Source organism: Denticeps clupeoides, chromosome 4 (genome assembly GCF_900700375.1).
Source record: "Denticeps clupeoides chromosome 4, fDenClu1.1, whole genome shotgun sequence".
Classification (NCBI taxonomy): domain Eukaryota; kingdom Metazoa; phylum Chordata; class Actinopteri; order Clupeiformes; family Denticipitidae; genus Denticeps; species Denticeps clupeoides.
The window spans coordinates 213,402-233,556 of NC_041710.1; the positions used below are offsets into that span (position 1 = coordinate 213,402).

General features: G+C 47.7%; 1 protein-coding gene across 2 annotated transcripts; it reads right to left on the reverse strand.

The window, feature by feature from the left end:
* Positions 1-5,229: 5,229 nt before the first annotated feature.
* Positions 5,230-20,069, reverse strand: LOC114789285 (abl interactor 1-like). Of its 2 annotated transcripts, XM_028978531.1 has the most exons (11): positions 19,888-20,069; positions 16,436-16,603; positions 12,325-12,501; positions 10,765-10,779; positions 10,511-10,614; positions 10,284-10,424; positions 9,454-9,569; positions 9,166-9,372; positions 8,928-9,017; positions 7,354-7,539; positions 5,230-6,582 (listed from the first exon to the last, which is right to left on the reverse strand). In XM_028978531.1, exons 1-11 carry the CDS (start codon positions 20,002-20,004, stop codon positions 6,407-6,409), a joined length of 1,497 nt encoding a protein of 498 aa, XP_028834364.1. In that variant the 5' UTR covers positions 20,005-20,069; the 3' UTR covers positions 5,230-6,406. The 2 variants fall into 2 exon arrangements, with proteins under 2 accessions (XP_028834364.1, XP_028834365.1); XM_028978532.1 differs by lacking the exon at positions 10,765-10,779.
* Positions 20,070-20,155: the final 86 nt, after the last annotated feature.

Genomic DNA, 20,155 nt, shown 5'->3' on the forward strand with positions numbered 1-20,155 from the left:
CATATTTCAAGTCGATATTTCACACACGATTACCTTTACGTTTAATTGTGTACAGCGGTCCAGGAAATGATCTGAGTGCTCCAGGCGCGTGTTTTGTGTCTGTCCAACGTAACACGGTGTTACACGAATTCCTGCATATTTCTGAGTTATAGTAACCCCACTATAGTACTACCCACTGGTAGTAGCTTGGCGGGTAACACACTCGCCTATCAACCAGAAGACCCAGGTTCAAACCCCACTTACTACCATCGTGTCCCTGAGCAGGACACTTAACCCTGAGTGTCTCCAGGGGGGGACTGTCCCTGTAACTACTGACTGTAAGTCGCTCTGGATAAGGACGTCTGGTAAATGCTGTAAATGTTAATGTTAAACCCATCTTTAAAACCCCAGGTGTGTAGTTGTGCAAACTCTCCTGAATACCGATCCTGGGCATGTTTACTTAAATAACATTTTTAACAACTAGAAGATTTTAAAATATAAATAATATATTTAACTAAAAATGTCCCGGACATGGGATTTGTTTATTCCACTTTTAAGATGCCAAACAGCAACATTTCTGTGCTATAGTAATAAAAGTCTTCTCTCCCTTGGTTGTATTGTCTTTAAAGATCGAGTGTCCTCTGAGCGAGGAGGACAGACCTCCAGGTTTTCCTCTCATACAGTAGACACGCTAAATTCAACTGAACGGAATGAAATGTCTCAACCATCCCAGTGTCAGAAGGGCCCTGCCATACTGTTCAGGGCCCAACAAGGCATACATGCTGTACGCACATTTCTATATAGAACAGACCTTTTTAGTATATACTGTACACGTATAACTCGAACTTTGTGGCTCGGACCGCCACCATATTTCATGCTCAAGATTAATAAGATAAGTCCACTAATGAAGGGTGACGAAGGAGCACAGAAAGTATTACGTACATTATTTTCACATCTGTAATCTACGTACACACACATCTGGTTTAGATTCTGTGTAAAATGTCAGCAGCCCAGGAACCCGTGAAGCCCCTTTCATCCGGGTGATGGTCCTCGGTGCTCCCGTCACTTCGTCGATGTCCTTGTGTCACCACGCAGCGATTATCTCCTCAAACGCGCATATTGAGTTTGATTCGTCAGAGCCAGTAATTACCTGGCAGAGAGTAATGAATAAAAACGCTGCGTGATGCATGCTGGGATTTGTGGACGGATTAGAAGGTGAAGGTGGCTTTATATGACGGTTCTGGATACTGCTGAGTAATTAGAGCAGGTCTTAATCTGGGTCTTCTGTTGGGGAAAAGTGGAAGCAGCTGGGAACCTGGTCCAGATGTGCTGGGACAGACCTCTGGGCGCTTCGTGGAGCAACGGTGTGCAGCTGGGGTCAATTGCATGGCTTGTCTACGTGAAACGGTGCTGCAGCTTTAAGACTGTGGTGATGGACAAGCGGCAGGGGGTGCAGGACCTTCTGGACAACCTTCGCCGTGACCACAACGTTGAGTCTGGACTCCACCACTCTGATAAAACACTTATTCCTTCTTCATTTGCCTGATTGGACTTGCACGTGAAGACCATGAAAGCGTGGTCGAACACGTACCTGCATGGACCAGGCACCAAGAACCAGGTGACGGAGAGGCACACCGTCTTTAAAGAACCCAAAAGTCCATTGACGAGGGTCTGGAGATCCATCATCTCTCTCCCGGATATACTGCCTCTGGAGAAAGAAAGACACGGTGGAAGAAACCAAAGAAAACGAGAAGCAAATTCTCTTGAGTGGTGTTAAAAATCTGCAGCGGATTATTATTGTTGGACCTTTTTTTTTATTATTTGTACCCATCTTTTGACCTTTGTGTGGCTCTCAGTAATAGCGCCCCCTCTGATCTGGACAAACATCATTTCTTGATCCTGAGGCCCTCTGGGATTTACAGTGTGCAAAAGGGAAAGATAAATGTCAGATTTATCTTTTAAAGTCACTTTAAAAACAGCATTGAATGAATAGTTCCAATGAATAGTTGTTACTTAACAGTATCTCAAACTTTTAAACCATTGGTTTTACATGCCCTTCGTTTTCTGAGATCTGGAAGAAATCAGAAGATCAGAAGATACCAGAAGTTTGTTTCGTGTTCATTGAATCCAGGTTTTCCCCATTTTCTCTCTCTCTCTGCTCGCCGTCGTCCGGCTTTTTCCGGTTTTTGATCATGCGGCGCTGTAGAGTGCCGACTTGCACACGTCTTTGTTTTACGCTTCTCCTCTTGACCCCTGACCCCGGAGATTTGAAGCCAGTATGGAGTGAAGTTGTAGACAAGGTCGCTGGGGCAGTGGGTTGCCGTGGGTTCGAGTCCCGATCAAATCGCCGTCCCCACACGCTGCTCCCTGTCATGGCCGCCCACTGCTCACCAAGGGTGGCGGTTAAAATGTGATGTTTCACTTAACCCTCTTCAGATAAAGTCTACAGTTCTATTAAAAGCTCAAGCACCAGATGTTATCATGATTCTGCTCAGTTGATGTTCTCTTGATATAAATCATAGACATTACTGACATGGTTGTTTGTTGGTTGTGTCCCCAGTTGTCAGGGCGTGGCGCCTCCTGTCCAGTAGTAGTAGGAACTGTACCAGCAGCGACACCTGCTGGCCATCTGCCGCATATTTCCAGGGTCAGACCCTGTATGTAATCATCCTCTGTAAAGCAGGGAACACCAAAAGAAGACATCCTAGATCCGAATTAATGAAATGTTCTTATTAAATATTTTGTTCTTTGCATAGTTGAATGCAAAGGAAATGGAAATGATATTTATTAAGCCATGGAGGTCTGGATTTGGAGTCACACTCAAAATTAAAGTGGAAAACACACTACAGGCTGATCCAACGTAGATGTAATGTCCTTAAAACAAGTCAAAATGAGGCTGAGTAGTGGGTGTGGCCTTCATGTGCCTGTATGACCTGCCTACATCGCCTGGACGTGCTCCTGATGGGGTGGTTGATGGTCTCCCGAGGGATCTCCTCCCAGACCTGGACTAAAGCATCCGACGACTCCTGGACAGTCTGTTGGTGGATGGAGCGAGACAAGATGTCCCAGATGAGTTGATCTGGATTCAGGTCTGGGGAACGGGCGAGTCCTTCACATCAATGCCTTCATCTCGCAGGAACTGTTGCAACAGTCCAGCCACGTGAGGTCCAGCATTGTCTTGCATTAGGAGGAACCAGGGCCAACCACACCAGCATATGGTCTCACGAGGGTTTCTGAGGAGCTCATCTCGGTACCTAATGGCAGTCAGGCCACCTCTGGCGAGCACATGGAGGGCTGTGCGGTCCCTTAAAGAAATGCCACCCAACACCATTACTGACCCACTGCCAAACCTGCAGGCAGCAGAACATCCAGTGTGGACCTGCTTTCATCTGTGAAGAGCACAGGGAGCCAGTGGCGAATTCACCTGCCTTTAGTGTTCGCTGGTAAATGCCAAACATGCTGCACGGTGTTGGGCTGTAAGCAGAACCCCCACCTGTGGACATCGCAGACACAAGCACGTTTGTGGCCTGCTGGAGGTCATAGTGCCTGTTCCTCCTTGTACAAAGGTCCTGCTGTTAGGTTGCTGCCCTCCCCCACGTCTCCTGATGTCCTGTTAACCTCAAGACTCTCTTGTCAATCCTGAAGAGGCTTGGATTTCAGGGCTCAGCATGGCAGTGGTTTGCTTCCTACCTTGATGAGCGATCTTACCAAGTAACTTGGAAAGGATCCACCTCTACCTCACGTAGACTCTCCACTGGTGTCCCTCAAGGCTCGGTGCTAGGTCCTCACCTTTTCTCCCTCTACATGAGATCACTTGGTGAGGTCACTTCCTCACATGGATTATCCTACCACTGCTATGCTGACACACAACTCCTCTTCTCCTTTCCTCCCTCTGATCTACATGCTGCTTACAAAATCTCTGCATGTCTAACCGACATCTCGTCTTGGATGGCAGCCCATCACCTCCAACTCAATCCCACCAAAACTGAACTAATATTCATTCCAGCAGATTCTTCACCACATCAGGATCTTGCTATTTACCTGGACAACTCACAGCTCTCGCTTTCTACAACAGCCCACAACCTTGGAATAGACAACCAACTCTCCTTCTCGACTCACATCAGCAACCTTTACCACTCAGGTAGATTCTCTCTCTACAATATCATACAAATCTGTCAACCCAGGCCACCCAACTACTGGTTCAGTCCTTAGTAATCTCACGACTGGACTACTGTAACTCCCTTCTAGCTGGTCTACCACTATGTACCATCCAACCTCTACAACTCATACAAAATGCAGCAGCACGACTGATCTTCAACCTTCCCAAGTTCTCCACACCGCCCCTCTGCTACGTTCCCTCCACTGGCTCCCAGTAGCTGCACGCATCAGGTTCAAAATACTGATGCTGGCCTACAAAGCCAAACATGGAGTAGCACCATCCTACCTCACAGCCCTTATTACACCTCGCACTGCACCTCGTATACTCCGAGCCTCCAGTACTGCTCGCCTGGTCCCTCCATCTCTGAAGGTAAAAGGAAAACATTCATCTAGACTCTTCTCCGTCTTGGCCCCTCGGTGGTGGAATGAACTTCCAGCTCAGTCACTGAGCACCTTCACACGGCAGCTGAAGACCTTCCTCTTTAGAGAAGATTTAGATTAAATTGTAATTTTCTTGTTGTCGAACTTTGTGTACAGAATCTACAACAGAGTGAATAAAATAGATGTATTCATAGTTGGGGTCCTAGTGAACCGGAATTGATCTCTTCATCCATGGTAACATGGAAGCACGTTGTAAGTCGCTCTGGATAAGGGCGTCTGCCAAATGCCTTAAATGTAAATGTAATGTCCTGGCCGGTCTCCTGGTGATGCCTCCATGCTCTAGACACTAGGGTTAGTGCCACAGCTCACATTGATGTTCCATCCTGGATGAGCTGCACCACCTGAGCCACTTGCGTGTGTTGCAGGCAGAAAGTACAGGAAGTGAGAAGTGTTCTGTGGTCACCACCTGCAGAACCACGTTTTATTGGGGACGTCCTGCTAATTTCCTATAATTTCCACTTGTTGTCTGCACGTTTGACTGTCAGTCCGTGTTCCTTCCTAAGTGGACAGTTTGATTTGACAGAAGTGCGACTGACTTGGAGTTACGTGCCGTTGTTTAAGTGTTTTGCCTGTATTTTTCTGAGCTGTGTGTATAACAGAGACAAGTGTGTCCAATGAGTCTTTTATTAAAAACACAGACTGGACAATGTGTACAGGAGACTAATTTATTATATAAAAAAAGACTGTACATTCATTGCGAAATCCTATGTACAAATGGAAAGAAACAAGTTAAGAGGGAGAGACTGGGTTCGGATACAGATCACTTTCCACATTTCATGTGACGAAGCGAAGAACAACGTAAAAACAAGGCCTTGGAATTGTCACCACCGTGGTCAGCAGACGGCCAGTAGAAAATAAATAACATCTGATAATGCACATGGTAACCATTCCAACAACAGCAGTTGAGACGCTTTATTAAAAGAAAAGTGAACTATTACCGCACAATACTAGAAAAAGAGCTGAGAAATGGAATATAAACCAACCGATGATAAAAATGCTTGTGTGCAACTTGACCGTGTCTGGCTGTAAACATGACTGGGAATAAATGGGAATAAACCCCAGCATGCTTAATGCCCCTACAGTTGTACTGGACTCTTAAGGCCACCTCTCCAAACCATAATCAGCACATGCAAGACTTACAGCAAAGGTCATCATCATCATCGTCATCGTAACCACCTGCAGGTCATGTCCTTCAAACATTGGTTTGGCATGAAGAATACAACAGCATGGCACAAAGTGGTCTGTTACCCAAATGGGCGTTTCCATTCAGTGTAAACAAGTTTGTGCTATCGCAACCACACCCGTTCTAGTCTGTACAATCCAGACACGCCCACAGGGCACCTGGGGACTTCCCCCCGTCACCCAGCGTCAGCCGTAGATGAAACAAGTCCCGGAACCTCCGATAACAACGCGGCGTGATGGAATTAAAAGGAGAGCAAACTGGTGAATAGCACCCAGCTCTAATACTGTAGAGATAATGTACGGATTTTTCATATATATACACAACGCTTAGGAAGGACATTCAATTGGCTTTCTGTTCAGATGGCATTAATATGAGAAAAGAAAAACCTTTAAAAACATTTGCACTTCATACACAGAGTCACTGTTAGACGCGCACACACACACACACACACACACACACACATACAAAACTCTACTAAACAACTACTGGATTTTCACATTACAGTATTTACAAAACAAGACTTACTCCGATATAAGCAAATTATTATTATTCATATCTTTACATTTTATAGTGGGCAACGCTAGAAACGGCCCCCAACACCGAACAGAGCAGAGAGACGCGACGTGGCGAGAACCTTCGGACACGTCAGTCAGCGTAGTGCATGATGGACTCCACGTAGTTGCCTGGAAACAGACCGGTGACGCCGTTGCAGACGCCCTCGAACCAGCCGTCGTCGTTCTTCTTGATGATGTAGATGATGGCGCCCTCCATGAAGGACAGCTCGTCGTCTTTGTCCTTGGTGTAGTCGTAGATGGCCACCACTGAGGAATGTAAAAATATATATATAAAAGTCTGACTGGAGAGAGAAAAGATTTGAGAAGATACTGTGGTTTTTAAATCAAGCAACTCAACAAAGATAAAAAAGTATTTTTAAGCTTAAATGTAATTGTGTAGGGTGAACTTTTACATCCAGAGGGGTCATGGAAGAAGAACGGTGAACGTTGGCAGTGGGGGCCTAGCGGTTAAGGAAGCGGCACTGGTAAACAGAAGGTTGCCGGTTCGAATCCCGAGCCGTCAAGGTGCCACCGAGCAAAGCACCGTCCCCACACACTGCTCCCCGGGCCCCTGTCATGGTGCCCACTGCTCACTCGGGGTGATGGTTAAATGCAGAGGACACGTTTCACTGTGTGCACCGTGTGTTGCGCTGCTGTGCATCACATGTGACAATCACTACACTTTATCGAGATTTTGTGGGAGCGTTTCCCAGACATCACGGGATCTTTATTGTGGGACGTTGGAGAAATGTTTGACGCCTCGTTCTCACACATCCCTGGAAAATCTCTTTAAACTTCTGCTCGGACCAGAATGGGAAACTGTAAAGTTTGAAGATGTAAATGAGGACGCCACTGACATCTCACAAGAGCCAAATGAGAACCTGCTGCAGACGTCCATAAGGTCCCAGTAGCGTCCATCACAGAACGTAATGTCACAAATGTCCAGTCATGAACAATGTGTATTGGCTTGAATATTCATGATCTAATAATGAAACAGCTATATGGGTGTCATGGCTGGCATGGGTGTGAAGGTGCCACCTTTCTCCACATAAGATTTGGGTGCCCAGTGTGGGTCCCCGTCAGCGTAGGGGTCGCTGTAGTGGACGACCGCCGAGTCCTGGTCTTCATAGTCCACTGGTGGCGGGGGAGGCGGCGCGGCCGACTGCTCGAACAGGGGCGTGTCTTCGGGGAGAGGTGGGGGAGGAGGGGAGGGGCTGTCTGTTACTACGGAAACAGAGATCATCAATATAAACGACTGGTATAACACTCCCAAACATTGTAAATCTCATCAGCGACTGTGCAAGCTGACCCACCGTCCCCCTCTTCACGCTGACAGACAGATAGATACGCAATTTTACACCGAGTTGTTGCACAACAAAGAAAGAAAGAAAGAAAGAAAATGAAAATAGTAAAGAAACAAAAGCAAAAAGAAAACGTATGAATAGCACATAATACATTGAGCATCGCTGCGAGGATTGTTGTGTGAGTAAATGTACGTATCTGTGTGCGTGTGTGTTAAACACTGTGGGGCTGAGAGGCCGCAGCAGGTCGGAACCACGGGCCCAGGAGGCCAGGGACATCATTGTCCCGCCGTCAGAAAGGACAGAGATCTCGGGGGTGGGCCACAGCTGGAGATGCTGGAGATGCCAGAGCCCCGGGCCACAGGGAGGAGGCGCGGAGAAAAGGGCCGTCCCCCTCCGTCCCTGCTCGTCCCAAATCGTATCATCTGAAGCAACCTGCTCAGGAGCCGTTTTAAAAGCCATTTAAAGTGTGACAAGTGACTGTGTCACCAAGTTCCATCAATAATTTTATGTAATTTTAGTTATTATTTCCTGAATACAGATAGTGTTGTTTTCATGAATGAAATATCTTGGTCAGTAAACCTTCTTGACGTGACGAGGATGAGGCAGCACGTAAATAAATGATGTAATATTGTTTACGAGATAGAAACTAGATTAAAATGTCTGTTCATTTTCACTGATGAAATGAGGCGGAGACGTTATGTCCTCTGGCTTGATGGCGTATCATATCGCGGTTTCTCCCATCCTGTCGCGTGGATGATGTCGCAGCATTAGTTCGATTTCAGGATACTTGTGGTGCTTTGTCAGACGGCTGGGAAAAACGGCGACGCGATGGTTGGACGCGCCTTCTCCGCAATGAGGCGGGGAAGACAGCAGAACGCGGGGAGAAATGCGGCCACGGGAATGGATGTCGGCTATTCCAGAGTCTGTACGGTAACAATAACATTATAATAATAATAATGATAATAATAAGTCTCTCTGGTCTTGGCCATGGTGGTCTTTTAAACAGGTAACCAGATAAGACGGGTAACGAGTGAAGGACAGAAGAGCTTCTTAAAGAAGAAGGACCAGTGATGGTATCAAGATCTCCTGGATCTGCACCTACGGACCGCTCTCATCGCTTTAAATCGGACAACTTGCACAATCAGTGGCTGCCAAATACCTTTTTTGCTGCACTGTACATTCTAATTAAAATATTAATTTCATGACAAATTGTCAGCATTTTGTAAAAGCATCCAGTGAGGAGCTGAGTTTACGTTCATGATGCAGAACATGACGAACATGGCCGGATATGATTTGCAGCATACTCACTGTTCTCCTGAACCCGGGCCACAAAGCCCGTCAGCGGGATCTGGGGCGTCAGCTGCACCATGGGAGGAGGAGGGGGCGGAGCCACAGACACTGTAGACAGACAGACGCATTCAGTTCACAGAGAAAGACCGAAGCGCAAAGGCTTTCATGAGGCAAACGGACACAATCCCATGATGCATCGCTGTGCATTCCAGAAACAGGAAGTCTGGCAGGATAATGGACAGAGAGACATAATCACCTGGGTTGTGTGTGAAGGCGGGGCCTCCGTTGACGTGTGCTTGGGAGGCGGAGATGGAGGGGGCGCGCCGGTACGTCCCAGTGGCTGACACCATGGAGGCGGAGGAAGAGGTGTGGCGCGAGATCTGGCGGGAGATCGTGCCAAACTGGGACATGGGGGCGGGGCCGAGGCCGGGCGCGTGAGGAAGTGCGGCCACCGCGGCGGCGGCTGTCGGGGGAGAACAGATGCGTGAGAATTGGCGAGTCCGCCGGACGCGCTAAGCGGCGCCGGTGCGGCGTCTGGACCGACCTGCGGCGTTGCTGGCAGGGGTCATGCTGGGGGGCGAGGGGGTGGGCACAGCCAGGGGCACGCCCACACCGCTGTTCCCACTGTTGTCCCGCCCACCGCTGCTCCCACTGCTCCCGCTGGCCAATCACAGAGAAAAAGAGGCGTGTCAATTCAGTAACACTATAATAACTCACCACTACATTGTGGTGTGTAGTAGAGGGTTCTTACACGAGCTTACAAAAAATAACGTCCCCGGCACCTCAATTACTCGGAGGCAAATGGTCATGACCTTACATTCTCTGAGATTTATGTGCGAATGTCATATTTACCAGAAAACTGTTAAACTAAAGTCCCCGAGCCCGAGTAAAATGACATCATCAGCTGTAATTTACGCGACTTTTGACAGACACGCTGCTGTGGAGGTGCTGGAATATGGAAGCAATGTGACGTGGTTCACCACGTGAAGACAGCAACGATACGTAAAAACCGTCTCTTACTCAGTATTACAGGAATTATGTACTTCATGACATAAATTCACGTGTCAATCACAACCAGTGACCTTTCTGTGAACTTTATCTGTTCATAAAACATTTTGCATGACTTTTCCAGGCTTTTAGTGACCGTAGGGACCCTGAGCATGGAGACACTACGGGTCTTCACGATTTGACAATATTTTAATATGAGTTGAATAGTAAATTTTCAGCGCATGTTGTAATAACATTACCACAAGGTACCTGCTGCTCATCCAGTGCGTCAGGAATACTGAATTTAATCTGAATTTCAAGCGTGCATGAACTTCCATGTCCCACACACTGTCACATCGCCGTGCGCCTTGTCACGTGTGTGTGTACCTGTGTGTTCTGGGTCTCTGGTTGAGGGAGGCGGTGCGTCCAGGGCTGTTTTGGCTGCCCAGACGGGCGGGGCTGGTCATGTAGTCGTTGGGCACCACAGGTGGCTTTACAGGTTCCAGGGTTTTGTAGGGTGTGTTCCTCCTGCGCACACACACACACAGACACACAAAAGGGTTTAAAATCTATCTGATGTGTATGAAGCAGTGTGAAACATGTGCTGTACCAACCCTAGAGTGCCCCGCCCTGCCATGGGTGGGCTTGGAGGTTTCTGTGTGGGTGGATTGGTCCTTGATAAAGTTCCGCCCCGTGCCGATTGGCTGTTGCCATGCTGCTGAAAACGCCACACGCCAGATCTCACATTAGTCACGAAACATTCAGCACTCACTACAGTTCAGCACACTGTGAACCACGTGACATTAATTCCGTAACTCTCATACGCACAACAGCGGCTGCCCCAGTGCACTCGGGGTAATGTCCTTACCTTTGCTTTAAGCCACTGAGGGAAAGCAGTTAAAGAGAAAAAAGACGAACGTTATAAAATGGAGGCAAAACAGGAATAGAATGATGAAAATTCTCCTTTTGACTATAGTGTATTTTGCAATTTAGTATACAGTAGAGGCCAAAAGTCTGGACACCTTCTCATCCAACGTGGTTTCTTTATCTTCATGACCATTTACGTTGGTAGATTCTCACTGAAGGCATCAAAACTATGAATGAACACATGTGGAGTTCTGTACTTAACAAAAAAAGGTGAAATAAGTGAAAACATGTTTTATATTCTAGTTTCTTTGCTCTGGTTACTGCTTTACACACTCTTGCCATTCTCTCGATGAGCTTCAAGAGGTCGTCACCTGAAATGCTTCTCCAACAGTCTTGAAGGAGTTCCCAGAGGTGTTTAGCACTTGTTGGTCCAGCTCACCCCAAACCATCTGGATTGGGTTCAGGTCCGGTGACTGTGGAGGTCAGGTCTCCACTTTTTGTTAAGTACAGAACTCCACATGTGTTCATTCATAGTTTTGATGCCTTCAGTGAGAATCTACCAACGTAAGTGTCCACACTGTTGGCCTGTACTGTATACTGTACTCTGTATAACTGTATGTAAGAAGTAAAAGAGACCCCCCCCCCCACCAACCAGCATAAGATGATTAATTTTTTACATTTACGGCATTTACCAGACGCCCGTATCCAGAGCGACTTACAGTCAGTAGTGACAGGGACAGTCCCCCCCTGGAGACACTCAGGGTTAAGTGTCTTGCTCAGGGACACGATGGTAGTAAGTGGGGTTTGAACCTGGGTCTTCTGGTTCATAGGCGAGTGTGTTAGCCGCTAGGCTACTAGTGGGTAAAAATTTATAGTAAGTAAAGAAAACGGGGTTCTCAAATTAAATGAACAAAATGGAAAGAGGAGAAAAGCAGAAGTCCTACAGGCCTGAGGCTCTGAGCACAACCTCTCCATATTTATTAGGGTGATCAATCGATTAAAAATCACAACTAATCGCAGTTAACGTGCTCATTTTGACAGCACGCTCCATGCTGGTTACGGCCCCACAGTGAAATACGCGGCGTATGTCTGATTTTTACATGAATGCTTTTTAATATTTTTCTGTGCGACATTTTCGCAGTTTATAACGTGCAGATTAAGCAGAAAAAGAGCTTGTTCGTGTGCGAGCGCTCCTCAAATCACTTCCTGGTGAGGAAACCATAGCAACACAAGCATGAATTGGGATTCCAGTGGCATTACGGGATGGAGTCCGTTGCTGCTTAGCATGCGGCGCGGCGCGGCTGCATCGGTACACCGCGCTCGCGACGCCGTGGGGGCGATGCAGAGAAAGCCGGGCCCTGCAAGAGGCTTCCTGTCCCTTGGCGGAGGCTCGGAACGTTCCGGCCGCTGCGCGGGGGGCTTTTTTGGAGTAACTGAATGGCCTGTGCTGGGGGGGGGTCGGGCAGAAATGGAAGTTCTCGCCGCCGAAGCCAGACACTTTCTGCACCAGCCTGGCAGCTTGAGGCGGAGAAGATGAGGGGAAGAGGAGCACGTCTCCTACCTTGACACCGTGGCCCACGTCGTCCAGCAGCGTGTAGTCGATCGGCTTCCGGATGTACCTCACCGGTCTCTCCATGTTGCCGGGGGCGATAATCTTGTGGGTGCGGGACGTGTTCTTATTGGTGGTCAGGATGCCGATCTCCCGCCGCGCCACCTTCTCCTTGTGGATGTCCACCGTCTGGTTGCAGCAGAGCAAAGCGAGAGTGGATCACTCAGACGTGGGCGGAGCTTTAACAACATTCACCATCACATCATACATCCTGGGTACGTCCGTACCCAGAGCGCCTTACAATCAGTAGTGACAGGGACAGTCCCCCCCTGGAGACACAATGGTAGCAAGTGGGGTTTGAACCTGGGACTGTGTTACTGCATCATACTACTGTAAGGGTGGTAGTAGCCTAGTGGGTAACACACTCGCCTATGAACCAGAAGACCCGGGTTCTAATCCCACTTACTGCCATTGTGTCCCTGAGCAAGACACTTAACCGTGAGTGTCTCCAGGGGGGGACTGTCCCTGTAACTACTGATTGTAAGTCGCTCTGGATAAGGACGTCTGGTAAATGCTGTAAATGTAAATGTAATCTGTAAACTATATAAACAGCTATACACCAGTCAGCCATAACATTAAAACCCCCACAACTGGATTGAGAAGTGAAGAACGTCATCGTTGTGTATCAGGGCGTATTATCCAGCTGCCATTATGGAACACTGAAAATGACACGTGAAGTGTGAACCACTGCAGCACAGCACACGGTGAAACATGTCCTCTGTATTTAACCATCACCCTTGCTGAGCAGTGTGTGGGGACGGTGCTTTGGCGGTTTGGGATTCGAACCGAAAACCCACCGCTGCCCCGACTCTTTCCACCAAGGAACGTTTTCCAGAACATGGATGCGCGTGGATAACATCCATCGGTCCACAAAATGTCATCACTTCATTTACATTTATATTTACATAATTTACCAGACGCCCTTATCCAGAGCGACTTACAATCAGTAGTTACAGGGACAGTCCCCCCCTGGAGACACTCAGGGTTACGTGTCCTGCTCAGGGACACCATGGTAGTAAGTGGGGTTTGAACCTGGTCTTCTGGTTCATAGGCGAGTGTGTTACCCGCCAGGCTACTAACACCCTGTGAGGGCTCTCAGTCCTCTGCTGTGTGACAAATGACTCGGATTTGTCCTGACTTCACTGGTCAATGGCTCCAACTCACAAATTTGTACAAATTCCATTACGTTTAAATTTACGGCATTTGGCAGACGCCCTTATCCAGAGCGCCCTTATCCAAGTTACCATGGCTTTACCATTACAGTAAAGCCAACAGATTCTGCATCTCCATACACAAAACATAACCTGTCAAAGGAGAATTCCATTTTAATAGAACATATAAAGATAATGATTTGTAGCAAACACATTATTTTAAAAGGCCAATTGTACGCATTCATCTTCTAGCCTCGAGTGAGTGGGACTATTCACCAATCAGATCGTGCCTACATTGGAACAGCTTATTATGCAGCTGCTCTTGTTTAACCGCCATTAGCTTACAGCATGAAGGGTTTCAGGTACGTGACCACTAAAAATAAAGACAGATGAGAGCTTATTAAACTTTTAACTAACTATTCTAAAACTGTAGCATCAAGTGCAACGTTCCTGATAGTGTCAGTTCAAAACTGCTGTTGGCAGTAAATTTACAATCCACATTTTACTTGTTTGTGCTGAAAATGAAGGATGAAAATAACGACTTGGAAGCTATTAAATCAGTCGTTGACCGTGTCTGTGAAGGTTCTCAGTCATCCACAGAACTTTGTCCATCTGAGGGAAGATTTATCCTCCAGGTTGGTGCCACCTCACTCCCGCCTTGAAGCAGGGGAGGGGGCCCCGCCCTGGCAGCTCCTCCTGTCCCCTTTAAGCGGGTTGTTAATGTGGCCGACCTGGGGGACGTGTGAATTGGGCCTGGTTTCCCTGGAGATGGATGAAAGGGCAGCATTATAGGTTGGAGATACGTTGTGTCTGAGGCCTCCACCTCTGTTGTGGATTTGCACATGCAAGGCCTCCCTCACTCCTCTCTCAAACCACCTATCTTCTCTGTCCAATAAATATTGTGTATAGCCAACTAATCGTCCCAGTGATCAGACAGCAGGACAAATCCGAGTCATTTGTCACACAGCAGAGGACTGAGAGCCCTCTCTCTCTCTCTCTCTCTCTCTCTAGATCATCACTCATCAGACAAGATCTGCAGACATCTAAAGAGGCAGACAGGAGCTCAAACAGCCTCCTGGGTGGGTAAAGGGAAGAGGGTACGAGAGACAGAGACGGGTTAGAACTGGTTAAACCTTCATATTTGCTATATTCATTACATAAAAACAAACATATCTCTTTAAATGTTGACGATAGCTTGTGAAACACAACCAAAAAGTGATTAATTTAAAATAATCACAATATGAAAGTGAAAGTGAAGTGATTGTCACATGTGATACAAAGCAGCACAGCACACGGTGCACACAGTGAAATTTGTCCTCTGCATTTAACCATCACCCTGAGTGGGCAGTGGGCGGCCATGACAGGCGCCCGGGGAGCAGTGTGTGGGGACGGTGCTTTGCTCAGTGGTAACTTGGCAGATCAGGATTCGAACCGGCAACCTTCTGATTACGGGGTCGCTTCCTTAACCGCTACTGTACCTACACGCACCCCTAATTCATACATGCAATACTCATGAATTATGAACACTAATTGTGAATTAAAATTCTTTGGAGATTTACTAAAATAGTACAAACCTCTCAAACGAGATCCCAAGCGCATTAAAAAAAATGGAATTTGACAAGACTAATACGACAAGAAAAACCCACAGAAGTAGATGAGCTAAAAATACGCAATAAAGACGTTTGATGCGTGCTGTACAATGATATTACAGTGACTAGCAGTGTCACGCTGCAGCTGAAAATAACCCGAACCCAGGACGCCTGACGTGGGCTGATCAACACAACGCTTCCTGGAGACGAATCCGGGGTAGTTCTGCAGAACCTTCTCATTGCGGGCTGTGACAGGGACAGTCCCCCCCTGGAGACACTCAGGGTTAAGACGTTTTCATTTGCTCTCGGGGTCACGAGGGGAGTCTTCAGATGCAACAATAACCGTGCACAGTTAATCGAGTTTTCATTTCTCCCCACTCAGTTCTGGAACGCATCGATATTTAAAGGCCCCTCGTAAATGAACAACAGATCTCACGGTGGCCTGGTGCGTACGAAGCCAAAAGCACAAAATCAAATCTAAATATATATCTACACACATTGCATATGAGAAGAAAAACGATGGTGTACTGAATGTGGGTGTTCAGGCAGAAATAAACTTGCTACGTACGTACGTGCACACGTACAGCCGCGGTCCGTACCCTGCGTTCTTTGTGCACGCACACAAAAATGAAGGAGCCGTATACGAATGCAACTCCGTGCGGTGATGCGAGATCTGCACAACAGATAGCTATTTTAAGATACGTGTCCGTATTCATTTATTTGGTTTGCAGCCTTGACACGGACCCCTGGTGGTGAGGAGGACACACTACAGATTACGGCGCACAGTACGGACGCGAGTATACGTTAACAGCGCTACTGTGTATGGATACGCTTACGGAGATCAGAGCAAGTACACGTCTTTAAAAAAAAAAAAAAATAAATAAAAGTGAAGTGATTGTCACATGTGATACACAGCAGCACAGTACACGGTGCACACAGTGAAATGTGTCCTCTGCATTTATCCCATCACCCTGAGTGAGCAGTGGGCACCATGACAGGCGCCCGGGGAGCAGTGTGTGGGGACGGTGCTTTGCTCAGTGGCACCTCAGCGGCCCCTTGGCGGATCGGGAATCGAACCTGCAACCTTCTGATTACGGGGCCGCTTCCTTAACCGCTAGGCCACCACTGCCCCTCCACCACTGTCTGGCTTTAGTCTCTACTCTCAGGCCCTCTTACCATATCTAAAATAACCAAATCAACGGTACGCTGCTTTCTCCAAATTTTCATTACCGGAAGTACAAATATATGCAACCGATGGGTTTTCAATATTCCAAGACGTTATTTAGCCACAATGGTGCAGAAGATGCTGTGTGTGCACCCCACCTGTGATATGTGGTTGATGGACGACTCCATCCGGCGCAGCTGAGAAGCCTGGATGTCCAGCAGCTGCAGAACATTGTTGGCTAAGGCGTTGATCTGGTACGCCACACTGGCCAGGGACTGGGTGGTGTAGGCTTTGGTCTCCTCAAGGGCTTTCCGCTTGTCCTGGGCCTGGGGAGGGAAAGAAAACGTCCATCCTGAACCACTGGGAATAACCGATGTTTGAAAGATCAAATATTAACGTCATTTAGAAGCGCAGTCACTCATTGACGAACGCCAATGAAATGAAAACACTGAATTATTGATGATCATCGACTGGATGAGAAATTCACAGCAGCCTCCCTAATGGATGGGACCTCGGAAACAGAATACACATCATCTATGATTATCCAAAAATCGTATTTTTCACATGCATTAAATACGATATGACGCTTATCTCAGGTTTTCATGGCCAAACACACATGATTTATTGCCAGGTCACATGATATTCAAAAACTAGGGCACAGTCTTGCACAGAATTTAAGAACATTTTTCTACAACAATATTATACTGTGTGTTTTATTTTATATAGTGTAAGATTATGAATTTAAGACCCTGTTCAAAATATGATGATCTTATGTGTTGACATAGCTGCATATGAAAGGTGCGGTACATTGAATTTTGCATTAAAGGTAAATGTGATGACATCAGACAAATGATCGATTGGACTGATGATTTGATTAGGACTGCTGTGACCTCAATACATCATTTGCAGGCTTTGTTTGGGGTCGTCACCCATGTGCTTGACCTCTAGATCTAAGCACCGCCCCCTAAATGTAAATTTTACATTTACATTAACATTTACATACACACACACATATATAAATGTATATAAAGTACAGCGTATCCCTGTCTTAGTTAGACAAAGAGCCAAGCAGCGAGTATCTGAAGAAAGAGAAACTTCTGCTTCAAGATATCCAAAAACGTCTCCTTCACAATAATAGTAATTATTATTAGTAATTCCTTTTAAAATAGTTATTATGATTTTGGACGGCCCACATAGAGAAGAATTACAGCAGGTGCAGGTTCTGGTCTTCACACAGCAGCTTCTTGTAATGGCGCCACGGTCTCGGGGTGATGGAGGCCACGTGAGATTTAAAACGCCGCTGAATGGAGATGATGGAACTGGTTCGAATTTGAAGAGGAATCGATGCCGACGGAGCGTTTATCTGACGGCAGCCGTACGGTCAGTCCGCGCTCCTTTACGTCGTGCTCGAATGGAATCTGGTGAAGGTCCACACCTCTGCTAAGAAGAGAAGTTACGATAAATATCTCGGCTACGTGATCATGTTGGCCCGGAGGTGAGCGCAGTATGTGTACGGTGTTGCCGGGCGCATGGCCGCTGACACCAGTCCAGTAACACGGCACCGCCGGACCAAACGCGCCAATTCTGGATACGGTTGTATTTGTTGCTGGGCGTGATACCGTCATGGCTAGTAAAATATTTCAATGTGTATGGTTATTTTAATGACATAATGAATGAGACATTCTGCAAATACAGATGAAAAGTGAACAAGCTAAAATTAGACAGTACAGGACCACTGTCTTTATATTCTATGGATAATTGTGGTGAAGATTTGGAGGTTCGCAGTCCATTTTAGGGCAATGGTACAAACACCTCCACTCCTGGTGCGAGCGAGAGAAGAAGTCACACTTCAGGAGGAATCAGGAACGTGGGGTTGATCTCAGGCCAGTCACCACCGCCCCCAGACCTTTTGTCCCACTTTACAGCGTCAGCCGTGTTCACACCTGAAAACACTGGACAGGCCTGGGCTCAGATGTGGTCAGTCAAAATTGGACATGGGGTGGAGTTTAAAGGTCCGCTTAAGATGAATTATTTTTGCTTCTATATCGGTCTTATTGGTCCCCTAAATCTGTATCTGAAGTCTCCTTCTGAAATTCATCCTTGGTGCAGAATTACGGCCACGCTGATCCAGTCCCACAGTGAGATGTCCCAGGACGCCGTTTCACCGTCTGTAGCTTTAAATGCTAATGAGGAGGAGAGAGGCGGGACGAGGAGGAGAGCGGCCAATAGAAGTTGAGGGGACATTTGCGCAAATGACGTCAACCCCATCCACCAAACACAATGTTTGGTACAGACAGGAAGTCGTGTTTTTCCAGGAAAATAAAATGGACCCGCTGGTTCTTCAGAGTCTCGCCTCCAATCAGCGAGCAACTGCAACGGTCATGACGGTCGGTGGAGATAATGTTTTAGGGGAGGGGCAGGAAATTCTCAGAAGAAGCATGGGAAATGGGAGGTAACCTTTCCCCTTATGACGTCATAAGGGGACAAATTCCAGATCCGACCGTCTGAGCTGAAGCAGAATGACCAAAAACTCTTTACACCAACCGCCATTTCTAGCCACTGCAGGACCACAGACAGGCTGGAGGAACTCGTATTAATGTTCAATCATCTCACAAGTCACATGAGACCCTGTTAAGGTTCAACACTGGCCACTTTATTAGGACCATTAGTGGTCACTTGACAGGACAGCTGTGGTCTGGATGTCTTTGGGTGGTGGACCTCAGCGAGCGACTCCATCCGGTCAGCAACGGTGCTGTGGTCAGAACCAGGCCGGGAGCGGCGAGCGTTGGCGAGGGATCTACACAGCTGAAGGTTCACACCCTCTTAGGTCATGACTGAAACATCTGTGAGTCAGTCTTCAGCAGAGTGTGTGTGTGTGTGTGTGTGTGTTCTCTGTCGAGGACACCCACACCACAGTGTCCCACAGCGCAAGAGAGTCACGTTTCCAGAACATTTCCGCCTTGACGCGTAACAGATCCATCCTGGGGACCAGAAGTGAAATCCGCCCGCGTCCCCAGAGAACCTTCTCCAGACCGAGTCCTTATTCTTCATCTCTCATGGTCAGAACATCAGGCGCGAATTATCGGACGCTGTCCAGGTTCTGACCTTCCATGAACTCTGACCCCAGCCTGGGGGGGCCGAACCCAATACAAGAACATAAATTTGACCAAAACGAGCCATTCAGGTGGGAACCTTCTGGAGATCCAGGAACCAGGACGTGAGGGTCCTCGGCTTCAAACGAACGTCTGCTGCATGACGTACAAACGTGACCACGGCGGCCATGCGTTATAACGACCCGATGGTTAAAAAGACTGAACTCGGCCCCGATTTACGGCCTTTTCCCCCGTATTTGAACACCAGTCGATAAACGCCGCGTATCGGCGGAATGGAGCCTGATGGTGGACACACCCTCCGAGGCGCTTTGTGGCGGAACGTCGCGTTTTACGCGCTGCTCTCCTCCGTTCGTTCGTTCCTTCTTTCTTTTCTTTCGTTATTTCTCCCCCCGGCTCCGTGTCCGGGTTAACAATGGGCCCCGAAGCGGATTTTTTTCCGGGACGGACGTTCTCTGGACGTCCCCGCCGGTCACTAACAATGCAGCCCCCCCGCCTACCTGGACATAATTGTTCTCGCAGTATTCCGCGACCCTGGCGAGGTTCTGGTAGCTCTCGACGAGCGCGCTCTTCCCGGCCGGAATCTCTTCCTCTAGCAGCATTTGTAGCTCTGCCATCTTACATCCCTCCGCATTACTATTCCCCCTCTGCCTTCATTCAAGCCCGTCTGCTATTGTGGGATTCCTGGCCTCGCTTTGACAGCGGTTGCGCATCTCAGCAGCGGCCCCGCGCGCCGCCTTCTGATTGGCCGGCGGGAGAGGTGGCTGG

Coding starts and splice junctions, on each gene's coding strand:
- LOC114789285 (XM_028978531.1), bottom strand. CDS start 20,004: ATGGCAGAGCTACAAATGCTGCTAGAGGAAGAGATTCCGGCCGGGAAG. Junction 16,604..19,887: donor GCGAGAACAATTATGTCCAG/GTAGGCGGGGGG, acceptor TTCCCTCCCCAG/GCCCAGGACAAGCGGAAAGC. Junction 7,540..8,927: donor GGCCCGGGTTCAGGAGAACA/GTGAGTATGCTG, acceptor CTGTTTCCGTAG/TAACAGACAGCCCCTCCCCT.